We start from the raw sequence: 19,330 nt of genomic DNA, 5'->3' as shown, positions 1-19,330 counted from the left end.
AGACACATTCAAGTTCAACACGTTCTACTTCAGTTGCAGAGTTATTGGACTTAACACCAAGCATTCACATACTAGGGAAACAATTTCTTCTATTGAAGAAATTAATGTTTGCGATTATTTTGTCTGTTACTGTACGAGAGGTATGCCTAGGTGATTCCTTTAGTCCTCAAAATCTTCTAGCCCCATTACGCATTTGATTCTGATTTTGCTTATACCAGAAGAACCAGGCTAGACCGTACATGGGATACAAATTCTTTGACTTCCAAATATCTTTGTAACAAGCTCGCTTTGGTCCGTGTAACAGGAATCTTTTCCTCATTATTCTCAGTTAATTGGTATATGTCCCTTCAGACTTCGCTTGGCTCTGGCAGAAAATTGCTCCACAAGCTTTCAGCAACAAGGACAAAAAAAGATTGTCCTGTTTCTTGAAGACAGTGATTCTACAAATGGTACTGTGTGTCTGCACTGTTACTTGGTTTTGCTCCGATACCTGAAACTTGAGTTTGCAAAACAATTTCTACTGACCCCAGAACTCTATTAAAGGTAGGTAATAAACAATGTGTTCATGCAAATGGTCTAGAAAACAACATAGTGAGGTAAAGAGATTTCAGTTTCAGGATAGGTAGCATATTTCCAATAGGACATTAGTTTCTTGCAGATTATCACCACTCACCAAGTTGCTATTTTGATATATTTTATGATGCATCATTTCTAGCTACATTTTGTGACCATTCAAGATAAAAATTGCTATTTTTTCACCCATGTTCCACACATGCTCTCTGTCTTATACATAGGCACCTCGCCCAGTCTTTCCAAACCCCTGACATTTTTCCAGCAGCGTGTCTTTGCCACAGAGAGATCAGCACTGAATAAATGAGGCATATCCTCTTTCAGAGGGGCTGAATCAGTTCCCTTCCGCACAGTACACAGCTGTCAGTCGTGAGAATGAAAACCCCTGGTGCAGGAGGGATCAGGCTTAGAGCAGTCGAACAGGCTGCTAATCAGCAACCAGCAGAAAGAACACTCTCCTGCTGCTCTCCACTCTGTAGTTATTCAATTAATTCATGACAATTCTTGTGATTTGCATTTTTATCTTAGTATATTTAAAACAGTTAAAGTAACTTTGATGCATTGCATCAACATTGCAAAAGGAAGACTTGAAGCAACCCGGGTAATGTGCTCACTATCAATGTAACCCCAGGTTTTCAAACGGGGAGAGTAGTAGAAGTACAAATACTAGAATTGAAATCTATTTGCACAGTTTATCCACTTCAAGTCTGGAAAATCATAACATAACCGAAGCAAAACAACAACACCAACAACAAAAACAAACAAAAAATGACTGTAGTTAGTCTAAGACAGGTTATGGAATGATAGATATATGCATTCTGTTAGGTATTTATGCAAAAGAGATGAATATTATGATCATAAACACGGCTTGTCTTTGCCAGAGTAGATAGCCCAGTGCAATTAAGTGCAAAAGACAGGATCATTATCTACTAAAACCTGCTCTTTCCTTTTGCCATTGGAGTCTCGACATGAAATGTGAGTGAAATCTATAATTTTAGCTTCATATAGGTCCATGAATTTCACAGTGATGCTTAGTTTTCAATAAATTATGAGTCGTTCAAATGTATTTCCTGTATATAAAAGACCACCACCTAGAAAAACCTATACTAACAATCAGAGAACTCCACAAAGCTTCTCTCTGAAAGTATACAATTTTTCAGTGAAGGTGGCTTGAAGTTCTACTTGAAACAATAATAATAAAAGTTAAATCATCTGACAAAGTTATTATTTAGTAAGCTATTCTTAACCTTTTGAATATTGTTCTATTTAAAAACATACCTATTAGGCACAAAATGGACTTCTAAAGAAAACAGATCAATTTGGTACATTAAATTGCATTTCATAACACAGATAAGAATGTGAAGTACATCATATTTATTCAAATACTAGTCTTTTGCTGTACAAATATAAATCAATACAAAATACTTAAAATCAAAACACTTGTTTTTCTTTAAAATTATTTTTCTGTTAAGTTGTACACTTCCTTAAAACAAATTTTAACTTTCTCTACAAAGAAGTTTCCCAGATTTCTTAAAAATATATTTTTAAATCTAACCAAAACAAAAAAAATACACTGCAAAATTCATGTTTTCCAGCCATTTGCCTAGTCAGCTGTGATCAACTTCATTTCTAGCTTACAAACACAGTGAATGGAGACAAAACTTGAGAATGCTTAGCATCCCTCACCTCATGGGGTAGAATGCTGCACTGCTGCACCCCTCACATTAGCTTCACTTTCTGCAGACAGAAAGATGAGAGACCAGATCAAGCTAGCAGCCAGGAAGTGAAGAAAAAAACAAACAAAACAACAGTGCGTATCTCTTCAGTATTTCTTTACACCTATCCCCCCAAATACCATGTTACTTTGCATCTTGATATCATGTAAAAATTCAAAGGTGGAATTATATGTGACCAGAAGCTGTATTTTCTTCTGACCTAATTCAAACTCCTATTCATGAAAAATACCCAACATTCTGTGAACACTAACATAAATTTATAATGTTAAATGCAAGAATAATCACCACTAATGTCTCAGGTAAAGCATGAGTGGGAGTGTAGGTGGCTTTAGAAGTTTGGAGCACCCTGACTCAAGTGAAGCTGCTGTTTCATTTCATGCATCAGGATGCAACAAAGCCTTCTGCTCTCACAAGTGTCTTCTTATTTTAATTTACTTCGTAACTGGTACATTATAAGGAAAAGCTCTACTCTAAATTTCTCCCTCTTCACCACCATGCACATTAACGTCTTTCCAACAAGTGAGCATAAGTATCAAAAACATGAGGAGCCACGTGTTCAGATTGCAGAGCACAAGAGCACAGAAAGCCCTACTGTTTATAATCCATTCTTGCCATAGTTCATTCGGTCCCTTCTCAGAAGACTCTCATAAACTTGGACTTGATCATTGAATATTTCTGTGAACATTGATACATTCATACATTAACTGTATGAAGTTCAACAAGGCCGAGTGCCAGGTCCTGCACCTGGGGTGCAACAACCCCAAGCAGAGCTACAGGCTGGGAGATGAGTGGTTGGAAAGCTGCCTGGCGGAGAAGGACCTGGGAGTATTGGTGGATAGTTGGCTGAATATGAGCCAGCAGTGTGCTCAGGTGGCCAAGAAGGGCAACAGCATCCTGGCTTGCATAAGAAGCAGTGTGGCCCGCAGGGCTAGGGAAGTGATCGTCCCCCTGTACTCGGCTCTGGTGAGGCCGCACCTCAAGTACTGTGTTCAGTTTTGGGCCCCTGGCTACAAGAAGGACATGGAGGTGCTCGAGCGAGTCCAGAGAAGGGCGACGAAGCTGGTGAGGGGTCTGGAAAGCAAATCTGACAAGGAGTGGCTGAGGGAGCTGAGTTAGTTCAGCCTGGAGAAAAGGAGGCTCAGGGGCGACCTTATCGCTCTTTATAAGTACATTAAATGAGGCTGTAGAGAGGTGGGGGTTGGTCTGTTCTCCCACGTGCCTGGAGACAGGACAAGGGGGAATGGGCTAAAGTTGCACCAGGGGTGTTTTAGGTCGGATATTAGGAAGAACTTCTTACCAAGAGGGTTGTTAGGCATTGGAATGATCTGCCCAGGGAAGTGGTGGAGCCACCATCCCTGGAGGTCTTTAAAAGACACTTAGATGTTGAACTTAGCGATATAGTTTAGTGGAGGACTTGTTAGTGTTAGGTCAGAGGTTGGACTTGATGATCTTGAGGTCTTTTCCAACCTAGACAATTCTGTGTGATTCTGTGATCACAATAGTTTTGAGTAAAATCTGATCAAACCATTTGTAAAATTCTTCTGAATTGATACCTGTTTATAAACTAGAAAACACAATCATATAATAAATCACTTAAGAAATTATATCAATTTAAAGGTTTTTTAATAATTACCTAATAGTTTGAATACATACTTTCAAACAAATTGTTCTCCAAGTTAATTTTTACTCATTTTATCACTTCACTTCTTTGCCAGTGGGTATCTTGATACACTTGAGAGCAACAGGATGTTTCTGCCTCAACTGAGTAACCACTAATGAATAAGATGAAAAATCCTAAATCCCAAACACTGCCAATTTGCAACAAAAATCTTGTAGACTTCGGGAATTTATAAAGCATTTAGATAAATAACTGTTACGCAAATAGTCCTGGGTGAATATTCTCTTACAAAGCATAACTAGCTAACAGACCATTCATTAGTAGTTGCTAAATTATTACTTCTTTGATTTGGATTTTAAACTTCATTGATTATCCAATTCAGAAACATTACCCACAGAATGATTCCAACAGCACAGATACCATGCTGTAACAATGGTTTCAGTGTAGAAGTCTGCTATGTAATTAAGAGAACAATATCAACTGAAATCTTTTTTTTTCCCCAACAAAAGTAATCTGAAGGAATCTCTAAAAGAAAGTCTTCTCACTTGTTTGTCTTGAGGAAGAAAGAAAGAAATTTCTTCCCCGGAAAGAGAAATGCTTGATAGAGAAGATAAATTATTAAAATGAACAAATCCTAGCATATGTTAAACAGAATGAAAAAGGGACTACAATATTTTTGCTTGTTTCTGCCAAATCATAACTTGTTTCTATCAATAGTTCTGAACAAAAAATCTGGTATTACAAACTTCTGGTGCTCAAGCTTTGGCTTTTCGGAAAGTCTGCACCCTGCTCACCAGCTAGAGTGACTGAAAAGCTTGAACGTTTCAGAAGTAAACTGGGTACGTAGGTGCCCAGTTTACTTTTTTTTTTTTTTCCTTAAAGAAATTGCTACAATGCTCATCCAATATTCATCCAATATAGGATGAATATTTACTATTCAGGACCTTACCAGAGACGTATCAGGCTTCAGTGGTACCACTAACAAAGCTGGCCACAATACACTAATTGCAATTCCTAACAATAAACTTCAGTAACTTCAGTGCTTTCCAACTAGTCTGCTTTTTCTTGATGAAGTGATTTCTATGACTCTTTATCCAGATGTGCCACTCTAAAGCCTAGAAATCTTCCTCACCTCTTTATTTTCTCCATGGTCTATTTAAGCATTTTCTGCTGATTAAAAAAAATAAAAATAAAAAAATAAAAAATGCTGCCTTTTCTACTCAGTCCCAGAAATATGATTTAATTCTACATATTATGAAACAAAATGTTTCAGTATATCATCATTGGGAACACTCTACACTGAGTGAGAAGAGACTGCACATATGTGAAAATTTAGAATCCAGTTTGAACAAAATGAAAACAATTTTTAGAACAACCTTCATTGATTTCTACCCTTGCCTTCCTCTCCGTTTCCCCTCGTATGAAATATCCTAAATAAGGAAATGGAGGCCCCTGGGTAGAAGTCACAAGCTTCCATATGATAAGTTCTGACTTCTGAATCATGTTCTTACAGAATGCTTGACGAAACGTGCCTGGTGACAGGACGAGGGGGAATGGGCTCAAGTTGAGCCAGGGGAGTTTTAGGTTAGATGTTAGGAAGAACTTCTTCACTGAAAGGGTTGTTAGGCATTGGAACAGGCTGCCCAGGGAAGTGGTGGAGTCACCATCCCTGGAAGTGTTCAAAAGACGCTTAGATGTAGAGCTTAAAGATATGGTTTAGTGGAGGGCTGTTAGCGTTAGGTTGGAGGTTGGACTCGATGATCTTGAGGTCTCTTCCAACCTAGAAAATTCTGTGATTCTGTGTGATTCTGTGAAAGCAGAGGAGAAACAACAGTAATGTTGTCTTGTATTAAATCCCACTTGTCGTGGTTTAACCCGGCTGGCAGCTAAACACCACGCAGCCGTTCGCTCACCCTCCCCCCTCCCTCTCTGGGACGGGGGAGAGAAATGGAAAGTGAAGCTCGTGAGTTGAGATGAAGACAGTTTAATAAGACAGGAAAATAATAATAATAATAATAATAATAATAATAATAATACAATGATGATAATAGTACTACTACTAATAATATGTACAAACAAGTGATGCACAATGCAATTGCTCACCACCCGCTGACCGATGCCCAGCTTAACCCCGAGCAGTCCGGCCCCCTCCCCCCGGCTAGCCACCCCTATATATTGTTTAGCATGACGTCAGATGGTATGGAATACCCCTTTGGCTAGTTTGGGTCACCTGTCCTGGGTCTGTCCCCTCCCAGCTCTTACTGCACCCCCCCAGCCTGCCCGTTGGCAGGACAGAGCAAAGGCTGAGATGTCCTTGGCTTAGTATAAGCACTGCTCTGCAACAATTAAAGCATCGGGGTGTTATCAGCACTCTTCTCATTCTAAGCCAAAACACAGCATTCCACCAGCTACTAGGAAGAAAATTAATTCTGTGCTAACTGAAACCAGGACATCTATCCACCCCTTATTCCATACCATTTATGTCATGCTCAGGTTACACTCTTTTCCATACATTCTAATTAGTCACCTATAGTAATCATGGTAGTGATAACATACAGTATAATATACTATTTAACATGGTGCAATTCAGTTCATGGGCTATTCTCACCCAGTATTAAATCTCCTTGAGGTACACACCGGACCTCTCCGTTCTTTTGCATCACCCACCAAGTATATCCAGGTCCCTGAGCGAAAACAATTCCACGAATAGGTTTGCCTTTTCCTGAGGCAGGAGTAGCCCAGACTGTTTTACCCAGCATATTTTTTACATGCACTACAGGAACTTTATCCCCATCTACAGTACGTAACAGGTTTGATTGGGCAGGTCCAGCTCGGTTGGTAGATCCCCTAGTATTGACTAACCAGGTGGCCTTTGCCAAATGCGTATCCCAGTTTTTGAACGTCCCAGCGCCCATTGCTTTCAAGGTAGTCTTTAACAGGCCATTGTATCGTTCAACTTTCCCGGAGGCTGGTGCATGATAGGGGATGTGATACACCCATTCAATACCATGTTCTTTGGCCCAAGTGTCTATAAGGTTGTTTCGGAAGTGAGTCCCATTGTCTGATTCTATTCTTTCTGGGGTGCCATGTCGCCATAGGACTTGCTTTTCAAGGCCCAGGATGGTGTTCCGGGCGGTAGCATGAGGCACAGGATATGTTTCCAGCCATCCGGTGGTTGCTTCCACCATTGTAAGTACGTGGCGCTTGCCATTGCGAGTTTGAGGGAGTGTGATGTAATCAATCTGCCAGGCCTCTCCATATTTATATTTCAGCCATCGTCCTCCATACCAAAGAGGCTTTGACCGTTTGGCTTGCTTGATTGCAGCACATGTTTCACAGTCATGAATAACCTGTGCTATAGCGTCCATGGTCAAGTCCACCCCTCGATCACGAGCCCATCTGTATGTTGCATCTCTACCTTGATGGCCTGAGGTGTCATGGGCCCATCGGGCTATAAATAATTCACCTTTATGCTGCCAATCCAGGTCCACCTGAGCTACTTCAATCTTAGCAGCCTGATCCACCTGCTGGTTGTTTTGATGTTCTTCAGTAGCCCGATTCTTGGGCACATGAGCATCTACGTGGCGTACTTTCACAGCCAGGTTCTCTACCCGAGCAGCAATATCTTGCCACAATGCAGCAGCCCAGATAGGTTTGCCCCTACGCTGCCAGTTGTTTTGCTTCCATTGCTGTAACCATCCCCACAGGGCATTTGCTACCATCCATGAATCGGTGTAGAGATAGAGAACTGGCCATTTTTCTCGTTCAGCAATGTCTAAAGCCAGCTGAATGGCTTTCACTTCTGCAAACTGACTCGATTCACCTTCTCCCTCAGCAGCTTCTGCAACTCGTCGCGTAGGACTCCATACAGCAGCCTTCCATCTCCGATGCTTCCCCACAATACGACAGGACCCATCAGTGAACAGGGCATATTTCTTTTCATTCTCTGGCAACTGGTTGTACAGTGGGGCTTCTTCAGCACGACCCACCTCCTCCTCTGATGATATCCCAAAGTATTTGCCTTCTGGCCAGTCCATGATCACTTCCAATATTCCTGGGCGACTGGGGTTTCCTATTCGAGCCCGCTGAGTAATCAGTGCAACCCACTTGCTCCATGTAGCATCAGTTGCATGATGCGTAGAGGGGACCCTTCCCTTGAACATCCAGCCTAGTACCGGTAATCGGGGTGCTAGGAGGAGCTGCGCTTCAGTACCGACCACCTCCGAAGCAGATCGAACTCCTTCATATGCTGCCAATATCTCCTTTTCAGTTGGAGTATAGCGGGCCTCAGATCCTCTGTATCCCCGACTCCAAAACCCCAGAGGCCGACCTCGAGTTTCCCCAGGTTCTTTCTGCCAGAGGCTCCAGGTGGGGCCGTTCTCCCCGGCTGCAGTGTAGAGCACATTCTTTACATCTGGTCCTGTTCGAACTGGCCCAAGGGCTACTGCATGGACTATTTCCTGCTTGATTTGTTCAAAGGCTTGTCGTTGTTCAGGGCCCCATTCAAACTCATTCTTCTTACGAGTTACTTGGTAGAGTGGGTTTACAATCAGACTGTAATTTCGGATGTGCATTCTCCAAAACCCCACAACACCTAGGAAAGTCTGTGTTTCTTTTTTGTTAGTTGGTGGAGACATAGCTGTTATTTTGTTGATCACATCCATTGGGATTTGACGACGTCCATCTTGCCATTTTATTCCTAAAAACTGGATCTCCCGTGCAGGTCCTTTGACTTTATTTTGTTTTATGGCAAAACCGGCTTTCAGAAGGATTTGGACTATTTTCTTCCCTTTCTCGAAAACTTCCTCTGCTGTGTCACCCCACACAATAATGTCATCGATGTACTGCAGGTGTTCAGGAGCTTCCCCCTGCTCTAGTGCAGACTGGATCAGCCCATGGCAAATGGTAGGGCTGTGTTTCCACCCCTGGGGCAGCCTATTCCAAGTATATTGGACTCCCCTCCAAGTGAAGGCAAATTGTGGCCTGCACTCTGCTGCTAGAGGGATGGAGAAAAATGCATTAGCGATATCAATTGTGGCGTACCACTTGGCTGCCTTCGATTCAAGTTCATACTGAAGTTCCAGCATGTCCGGCACTGCAGCACTCAGTGGTGGCGTGACTTCGTTCAGGCCGCGATAGTCCACTGTTAGTCTCCACTCGCCATTAGACTTTCGCACTGGCCATATGGGACTATTGAAAGGTGAATGAGTCTTGCTGATCACTCCTTGGCTCTCCAATTGACGAATTAGCTTATGGATGGGAATCAGGGAGTCTCGGTTGGTGCGATATTGCCGCCGGTGCACAGTTGTGGTAGCAATTGGCACTTGCTGTTCTTCGACCCTCAGCAACCCCACAACAGAGGGGTCCTCTGAGAGACCAGGCAAGGTAGATAATTGTTTAATGCCCTCTGTCTCTAAGGCAGCAATACCAAAAGCCCACCGGAACCCTTTTGGGTCCTTGCAGTATCCTCTTCTAAGATAGTCTATGCCAAGGATACATGGAGCATCCGGACCAGTCACAATGCGGTGCTTTTCCCACTCATTCCCAGTCAGACTCACTTCAGCCTCCAATACAGTCAACTGCTGAGATCCCCCTGTCACTCCACAAATATAGATGGGCTCTGGTCCTTTATAGCTCGATGGCATTATAGTACATTGTGCACCGGTGTCTACTAAAGCCTTATACTTCTGTGCGCGTGATGTGCCAGGCCATCGAATCCACACAGTCCAATAAACTCGATTGTCCCTTTCCTCCCCCTGGCTGGAGGCAGGGCCCCCCTAATCCTGGTCAGAATCTTCCTCGTTTCTGTGTTTGAAGGACTGTCTGCTGGAAGTTGGAGCAGCAAACTTTTCGGAGAATCCCTTTTTCCTGATTGTTTTCTTTTGCAACTCACGTACCCGTGCCTCTAGGGTCGCGGTAGATTTTCCATCCCACTTTCTCATGTCCTCTCCATGGTCTCGTAAGTAAAACCACAGGGTGGCACGGGGTGAGTACCCACCATATCGTCTTCCTTGTGTGGGTGAACGCCTACCCCTGACAGCTGAGACACTGCTTTGTACAGGTGCGAAGGAGAATAATCTCTCTTCAAGTTGGTGAACCTTTTCAGAAAGTTTCTCCCAAGTGTTCTCCTTTGGTCGGTGGGCACTGGTTGGTTCAGGTGGGGAGGACAATAGATTCTCTTCAAGTTGGTGAACCTTTTCAGAAAGTTTCTCCACAGCTGAGACGCAGGCCTGTAAGGAAGAGGAGAGACTTTCTTCGTACTGCCGGAGTTGTTTAGCCGCTTCACCCACTGTGGGTTCCTCATCCTCTTTCCAGGCCATTATAGCCAATGAGCTGGCATATGATGATGGTGCACTCCGTACAAACTTCCGCCACATGGGTCGTGTACACTTGACTTCATCTGGATCTGTGGATGTTTGTTTGAGGTCTGGATCCTCATAAATCACTTCCCGTACGGCTAATTCCCTCAGGTACTGGATTCCCTTCTCCATAGTGGTCCACTTGCCTGGTAGACATAAAATATCTTCCTTGAAGGGATACCTTTCCCTCACAGCTGAGAGGAGACGCCTCCAGAGGCTGGTGGGTCGTGCTCCATCTGCAATTGCTTTGTCAATGCCGGCGTCTCGAGCAAGGGATCCCAGCCGCTTGGCTTCCCTGCCGTCTAATTCCACACAATTGGCTCCAGAGTCCCAGCACCGGAGCAGCCAGGTGACAAGCTGCTCACCTATACAGCGACCAAAATCTTTTCGCACATCTCGTAGCTCGCGCTCGTTTAGGCTTCGGGTAGTTACTGTTGCTCTTTCGGCATCCTCATCTTCCTCCTCCTGAATCCTTGACGGCCCAGCGTCGTCATCATCTTCGTCATCTCTATACTTAGTTTTGGCAGAAGCCTTACCTGGATTGGCAGAAGACTCTCTGCGTTCTAAACGACTTGAATTTCTATACCATATTTTCACCTTCTCTACAGGGGCAGCTTGCACTGCTACTGCTCGTTTCTCTGACTTTGTTACAGGGTCTGCCACAGGGGTTGGAATGCCCTCTGCAGGGTCAACTTGCACTGCTACAGCTCGTTTCTCTGACACGGCCACAGGAGCTGGAGCGGCTACAGGAGCTGGAGTTGGAGCTGGAGCAGTTGCAGGAGCTGGGACTGGAGCAGCAGTAGGAGCTGGAGCTGGAGCGGCTTCAGGAGCTGGAGCTGGAGCGGCTTCAGGAGCTGGGACTGGAGCAGTTGCAGGAACTGGGACTGGAGTAGCGGCCGGAGCTGGAACTGGAGCGACTGCAGGAACTGGGACTGGAGCAGTTGCAGGAGCTGGAGCTGGAGCGGCTGCAGGAGCTGGGACTGGAGCGGCTGCAGGAGCTGGGACTGGAGCGGCTGCAGGAGCTGGGACTGGAGCGGCTGCAGGAGCTGGGACTGGAGCGGCTGCAGGAGCTGGGACTGGAGCGGCTGCAGGAGCTGGGACTGGAGCGGCTGCAGGAGCTGGGACTGGAGCGGCTGCAGGAGCTGGGACTGGAGCGGCTGCAGGAGCTGGGACTGGAGCGGCTGCAGGAGCTGGGACTGGAGCGGCTGCAGGAGCTGGGACTGGAGCGGCTGCAGGAGCTGGGACTGGAGCGGCTGCAGGAGCTGGGACTGGAGCGGCTGCAGAATCCACCGTAGGGGTCACAGTGGCCGTTGGATCTGTCACAGGGTTTGGAGTGGCCGCAGGGTCTGTCACTAAGTTGACAGCAGTATCAATGGCAGCTCGATAGGCATGAGCCAGGCCCCAGCACGTTACAATGATTTGTGTTACTTTGGAACTGCCAGAATCATTACACCTTTTTTTCAAGCATTCTGCCAGTTTTTGAGGATTTTGCCATTGTTCAGGGGTGAATTTCCAACACACTGGGGGTGCCAACTGCTCTAGATGCCTGCCCATATCCACCCATACTCCCTGCCACCCACAACTATACTGCCTCCGGGCAGATCTCCGGATGAGCTTCCTAAGTAGTTGTTTAACTTTAAGCAGAACCTGAAGTGCATTCAGGAGGCAGAACAACAGGACTATGCTGGTCTGAGTATCCCAAGGATATTCAATATCTTGGAGAGCTATTGTAATAAACTCGGAGGATAAGAGGGTGGTGAAGGAGGAAGGGAGAGTGATCAAGGAGGGTACAGGGGTGGTGAAGGAGAAAGGGAGAGTGATCAAGTAAGAAAAATTATCTTCCCCTTTCCCCTCCACAGATTGACTCCCTAATGAAAAAAGGCAACAGATACAATTGCTAATAGTTTCCAAAATACAGTTTCCAAAGTATAGAATCGAAGATGTTACTGAGTACAAATACCAGGTTAGAGTCATGGCCAGATATTTCATCATCTCATAAGCCACTGATACAACACACAGTACCATAACGGTCTGAAACCAGGGCCCGGAGAGGATAAACAACATGACAGAGAGCACATACGGAAAATAACGTGCTATAATACTCAATTTGGAAAACAGGCGCAGCACAGTTGAGATTAAAGCAATCAGCATTATGACAAGTGACTATTAAGCAGGTCTAATACTTATACCAATTTTAGTTTAACACACTCTGGTCAGATCTGCCGTTATCTCAACCTTTCGAGCCCCACGTTGGGCGCCAAAAAGACTGTCGTGGTTTAACCCGGCTGGCAGCTAAACACCACGCAGCCGTTCGCTCACCCTCCCCCCTCCCTCTCTGGGACGGGGGAGAGAAATGGAAAGTGAAGCTCGTGAGTTGAGATGAAGACAGTTTAATAAGACAGGAAAATAATAATAATAATAATAATAATAATAATAATAATAATAATACAATGATGATAATAGTACTACTACTAATAATATGTACAAACAAGTGATGCACAATGCAATTGCTCACCACCCGCTGACCGATGCCCAGCTTAACCCCGAGCAGTCCGGCCCCCTCCCCCCGGCTAGCCACCCCTATATATTGTTTAGCATGACGTCAGATGGTATGGAATACCCCTTTGGCTAGTTTGGGTCACCTGTCCTGGGTCTGTCCCCTCCCAGCTCTTACTGCACCCCCCCAGCCTGCCCGTTGGCAGGACAGAGCAAAGGCTGAGATGTCCTTGGCTTAGTATAAGCACTGCTCTGCAACAATTAAAGCATCGGGGTGTTATCAGCACTCTTCTCATTCTAAGCCAAAACACAGCATTCCACCAGCTACTAGGAAGAAAATTAATTCTGTGCTAACTGAAACCAGGACACCACTATAGAGAACTACATAAGCTAAATTTTATGTATAAATAAAATAAATAAATTAAATAAATAAAAATATAAATTTATTTATAAATAAATAAAAATGAAGGCAGGGAAGAGCTCCTGGGTAGGTTCTTGGCTCAAGAACAGGTTCTAGCCAGTACACTAGGGACTTGTCTTATGTCTCTTCCTCTAACTCAGTAAGAGTATAAATATCACCCAACTGAACAGCTCTACCACACCAGAAGAAAAAAACAAAACAAAACAACAAACAAAACAAAAACAAACAAACAAAAACACAAAAACAAAACAAAACAACAACAAAAAAAACCACAACCAACACCCACAGACAAGAACAGCTCAGAATTCCCTGGACCTGTAAACACCTTTTAACCACCAGTCTCTCAAGAGCAGGAGTTCAAGCTCACACATATTGAGCCAAACATAGATTTCATATGCTGTCCAAAGCAACTGCAGAAATGAGCAAGTGGTATCACCAAATGCATCATGCCAAGAATTCTTATCTAGCCAGAAGTCTGACATTCTCACGTTGCTTAGCAAGAAAAGTTTACCCACCAATATGCTTTCAGTCATATCTTTTCACTCACCTACCTCCTAAAACACACTGTATGGATCTGAAAAATCTCAGTCCTTAATTTGAAGAAAATATATTTCTCTATTCAGAGATAAAAACAATCTCCTCCTCCCTTCAATCCCCCTCCCCCTCCAAAAACAAACAAACAAACAAAAAAAAAAACACCACCTTTATCATCCCCTCTGAACATCTGCACTGATCATTCGCTGTCAAAAACTTTCCTTGGGGTAGGTCCAAGACCTACCCAAAGCTAAGGAATTTTGCCTTTTATCTGTCCCAACTGCTGGTGTCAATACAAAACCACCCTTCTTAGACCCTTACAGGTCAAAAAGTACCCTGCTTTCCTCACTTCAGAAAAGAAAACAAAATCCTTACAGGAACAAAAGACGTACATGAAAGGAAAGTTATTCAGTTCATTTTCCCATGAAAGACATGTTATGAGCACTGCCCAGAATCCAGCAGCTCAGAAAGCATGTGAAAAAAGCACACAGTTTCTTGGCTGAACATTCTGGATGAGACCTCCAGAACATCTCAACTCCCACCTGGCTCCCCAGCCTATCGGCAGCGAACAACATGCATAAACTCCAGCTTTAGCAGTAGGCTTCAACAGGGCTGACACAGTGAGCTACAGTTCTCAGTTTACTCTTCTCCTCTGGCCGGCATCATTGATGACCTTCACTAAAAAAAGGCAAACTGAAGATTTCCACAATGTGCTTGCCTAGTTTCAAGTCCCAAAGTCAAGTCAACAACATGGTATTGCTTACAACTCCAAACCACTTCCCCAGTCATTTTGACAGTATCCTCTCCTCCTTCAGTTTCCTTGTAAGTAAAATTGCAGTAGTGAAGCTGCTATCCCCTAAACTGTCTCAAACTGTAAAGGATCCCATACATTAACATTCATGTCTTCCAAAGGAGAAGAAATTGAAGCTATGGTGCCATGAGAAAATTGGCAATCTGATACAGAAATGCTCCCTTTAAGCAGTAGGGCACCCTACCAAGAAGTTAAGTAGCTTCGTCCAGTGTAACCAGCACTCTGGATCTCACTTCTCTCATTACTTACCAATGTGAAACGTCAGGAGAGGAAACGTGCACCAATAAAGGTACTTGGAAGAGGATGCAAGATCTCTGAAGCTAAAAGCACCTTACATGCAACAAAGTCTTGGAACAGAACTAGCCAGCTTGAAATGTGACAAGCATATATTTATAGTGAAAAAAAGCATGGATAAAAGAATTCCACAAAGAATAAAAGGACAAGGAAAGGCATTCTAGCTGAAGTACTTAAATAAAACAAGTTTTATATGTCATGGTAGTGACATGTCACACATCGTTTTCCAAATGTTCATAACAATATTTGATGCCTCTAACCTCGAAACACGTGCTAGAGAATAGCAAGCAAATTTATTCAAAGGTCCTAAAATGACAGCAACCATATTTTTTAAAGCTGTATATAAAAGAAACTGTCAGTCTGCCTCTATTTCATGACTGCAGGATGCTCCAAGTCAACACGGCTTTGAGAAAGGAGGAGCTCTGTTGAGCTGATACTCTGCTGCACCTTCCAAGTGACTTCTGCAAAGAGAAGTAGTCTCCATAGTTTCCACTTTTCTTCTTTCTCCATGATGATGGAAGGATCAAAAACTGCTACACCCACTTAAATTCACTTTTTATCAGGTACAGCTTCCAGCTCCTCCTTTCCCAGAAAGGTGTATCAGTAAGTGATAAGAATCTTTCCTCAGCACTTAGAGAAGAAGTCTACCACTTCTAGAGCCCACGGGACCTTCCATACAAAGTGCAGTCAGATTTTACCCAGGGTCAACAAATTGGCAGAAAAGTAAATATTGTATCATAAAAAAATGCTCATTACAGGATCAAAGTACAGGAAATCAAAATTATGTAAATCCATATAAAAGCAGCGCAGTCTAAAGTTACCTAATATACAGCAGAGATTAATGTAAACTGGACAAAGCAACCCAAGTGAAGTCTAACATTATACAATGTTAATCACCTTAATCTTTTACTGTGGGTAGCTGCTATTGAGGGGATAGTCTGTAATCTCACAGGGTTAGACTCTCCCAAGAATGGAATATGGCTAAAAATATTACCTCATCAGTTTACAAATTACATGTATTAAGGAACATTTTTTAAAAGTGTTTACTAACAACTTCTTGAGACTCCTACAAGTTTCCAAACAAACTAACATGTTCTACACATGCATTGTAAAAAAAAAAAAAAAAAAAAAAAAAAAAAGTCTCTCCTGAATGTTTAGGGTGTTTCATACTTTTGACAACTGTATTTTGTCCCTGATCACTGAATAAGCACACAGAGCAAAACAACACTGAGGGATAATAAATTTTCCATATCATGAAAAAGTTTATTGCAAAATGATTAAAAACCACTGTATGAAGTGTAAGAAGGTGACAATTTAATATCTTTATGTCACAGTTGACAAGTATATGCTTAGGAATGTTATCTATAAAAATATAAAGTCCAAAATGCTAACAGGAATGTGAGTAGTTTAGGTCACTGGGGACAGTTACCCTTTATTAAAGTCTCTCTAGATCTCCATCACGACCCACTTTTGTTGGTTTTTGCTTTGTCTTTTTTTTTTTTTTAGAGGGCAGGGGAGTGTGGGGTAGTTTTAAATTTTCTTAATCTCCAAAGAACACCTTAGCACGAGCTATCAGCTTTGACAGAACACCAAAATTCTGGCAGTGAACCATAAATTGACCATTACCATAAAAAGAACTGCTAAATGAGAAACCATGTGCTCAGTATAAAACTAATTTCATGCTTTCAAAAGCACACAGTGGCTTCTAGCAAGATAGTGGCCCTGGGACTTGCAAAGACAGATTGGCTAATACAAATGGTGTGTGCTCCTGATGCAGTCTGCTTAGCCAAGCTTTACATGTACTGGCAGTAAATGGAAATTCTCGAATCTTCTGTCAAACAAATACACACTTATCTATAACTTTAGAGCTGAAAGCTATAAAACAGCTGCCTCATAAATATATTTAGCAGGAAAATGCATGAGCTGTCCTAGTTCCTCAAAAAAAAAAAAAAAAAAAAAAAAAAGAAAACCAAAAAACACAGCAGTCTTTACACAGTAAGCATAGACATTTTTAGCAAGGAAAAAAAAATATTTTTTAGCATCTTTAGCACCCTACTTTTATTAGAATAATTACTATCAGCAGATGTGAATATAATCATAGCTGGTCTCACGACAAACTAAAAACATTAACAGAACAATACTGCTTAACAAGAAACTGAGTTTAATAATTCTGTGTGTTCTACAGATGAAATTTTTTAAAAAATATATTTAAACAGGTATGAAGTCCATTTAGGTTTTGATAATGCTTCTTTAAAACTTAAAAGATTTACTACTAGAACTTCACAGGCTACCTTTAGCACACTATCTGTTCCCTTAAATAAAACTTACTGCACTAAATCTCAAATTTAACCGGTTAGGGAGAAGTGACAGTAATTTTATACCCTTCTCAAAGCAAGCTGTCAGTGAATGAATTATTGGAAGCTATCCTGGGCATGACAAGTCATAACTTTTAATATTAACAGTGACAGACATATACAACACTTTGAATCCAGTATACAATTTATTTCCTTCTTCACTTCCATAGTTTATCTGGGAGAATTCAGCAGCTCTTATGCTTTACATATCATTATAACTATAATTTGATATTTAACAAGCCAGAAAGCAAGCTCTTGTAACAGGCAGTTAGTCACACTGTTAATTAGGTTCTTTCTGTAACAATAATACAGCATCACTGACGTGTTCCAAAAACATTTAAAATGCATAGGAAGTCACCTACTGGAAAGATGCCCTCTGCAAACAGCAAGCAAGGAAAGGGAGCTTGCCACATATTTAGAGTTACTTTGAATACTGAAATAAGAAGAGAACTAAACTATGCATTGTATATTTTGCCATTTTTCTTATCCTTTCCATTGGAGTAACTAAAATACAAATGACATGCACACAGAAATACTGCCAAACATGTAATCATCCACTACTAATATCACATCACAAAGCAATTCAGTGAAGTTTAATAATAAAAATCATGCTCACCTCTACTGGGAAGTCCACTCCACATTATGGCAATACTATTTAACCAGCTCAAATAGCAACCAAGTTACGTAAACAGAACTTCCAATATGTGACCAATATGATCTACGGTGCTACAGAGCCTTTGCTCCAGCTCTGCTCCTCTGTGACAGTGCACCGGTACACCAGTGCTGCTCCAAACCTTCCCAGATGCTGGCTTATTGCATTGCTCATTGAAAATCCTTCACACGCTGGCAACATTTTAGGGAAGGACAAGCACACTCTGAGTCATTTTGTAAAGAAAGCAAAGCAATTTCAGTTCTGTATCTTCATGCGTACAGAAACACAGAGCACTGTCAAAGTAGAAGTCTGAGGTGAATTTATGCTGAGAAACAGGCAACCTAAGCCGTCATTATCAATGCATGAAATCAGCTAGTGATCAAATTCAAATAAACCATAAAAAAAGGCATGATTATGAAAGGCTCTACAGATTCAGCTCCAAACCATACAGAAAGCAGAATCATCTATCTAGCCTGTGTAAATGTTAAAAATAGCTCTGTCTTTTCTACAATGAACACGAGACAGAGGAGAAGCAGTAGCCTGTATTGTGGTGAGCTTCATTACTGGGAAAAAATCTAGCAGTAAAAATTAATGATTCCTTACAGCTTCTGTAAGTAAGATTAATTTACAATTACACAGATGAACAAATAAGTACTTTTTAACCATGTAACTGACAAAGTCTATTAGCAAATATCATATTTGTTTATATCTAAGGAGAAGCACATATACCTAGATGAAGAATTTTAGAATACCGACCCATCCATACAATCCGGCAGATCAAGTATTTGTACAAACAATTCAGCAACTAAAAGCATTACATGAACATTGCCTTTGCTTTTGAAAAACAACAATATTTTTTAATTACTTACTATGAAAAATCTCCATGGCTTATTAAATTAATGTTCTTCCTACTCCCACAGAGCCCTCCCAGAGTGTAAATCCTTGTCTTTTCAGGTAGTTCATGCATTTTCTTTCCCAAAAAAGGTAAGAGGGCATGTGCCACTGTACACGCTCCCACCCACAAAGATTTTAAATGCACACTGTAATAAGAATCAGATGTAACCATGAAGAGGTTAAGTTTACAAAGAAATAGAAAGACACGGGAGTTTTTATTACAATACCTGTATAGTTATCCAAATATACTACTGTGTCATGAGACAACTATGAGAGAAATTTTGGCAGGACCTGTTCCCAGATTGAGATACTTACCGTACAGAGTATCTGATTTACTTTTCCAAGATAAAAACAGTAAAAAATATATATTAATTAAAAAATACACACACACCTCTGACTTCATTTTATTGTTTCAGTCATGCTTGTATAAAATCACTGTTGGATATACACACTGAACAAAAATGACAACTCTACACATAAAGAAGCCATGACAAGTGACCAACCTTTTTTTTTTTTTTTTTTTTTTTTTTTAAGTCCTAAACTCTAGAACATCTGATTATCAAACATCTAAATGCTGTTTCTTTACTACAA

At 42.0% G+C, this 19,330-nt stretch overlaps 1 protein-coding gene across 8 annotated transcripts in view; it reads right to left on the bottom strand.

The window, feature by feature from the left end:
* ZNF385B (zinc finger protein 385B) overlaps nucleotides 1-19,330 on the bottom strand; it is a 176,315-nt gene that overhangs the window by 118,621 nt on the left and 38,364 nt on the right. Inside the window, exon 1 of one of the 8 annotated variants that reach the window (XM_084522982.1) lies at nucleotides 18,715-18,780. The exons of 5 other annotated variants lie outside the window; for them this stretch is intronic. In XM_084522982.1, coding sequence (XP_084379108.1) covers nucleotides 18,715-18,730 — 16 coding nt within the window. In that variant the 5' untranslated portion in view covers nucleotides 18,731-18,780. Of the gene's footprint in view, nucleotides 1-17,809; nucleotides 17,947-18,714; nucleotides 18,781-19,330 lie in introns of those variants that run through there. 2 more of the 8 variants (XM_084522980.1, XM_084522983.1) reach the window with 2 other exon arrangements.

The sequence above is a fragment of the Aythya ferina genome, assembly GCF_964211825.1.
Source record: "Aythya ferina genome assembly, chromosome: 6".
NCBI lineage: Eukaryota > Metazoa > Chordata > Aves > Anseriformes > Anatidae > Aythya > Aythya ferina.
Note: the sequence above shows the minus strand (reverse complement) of the source record. Positions and strands in the feature narration are given on the sequence as shown.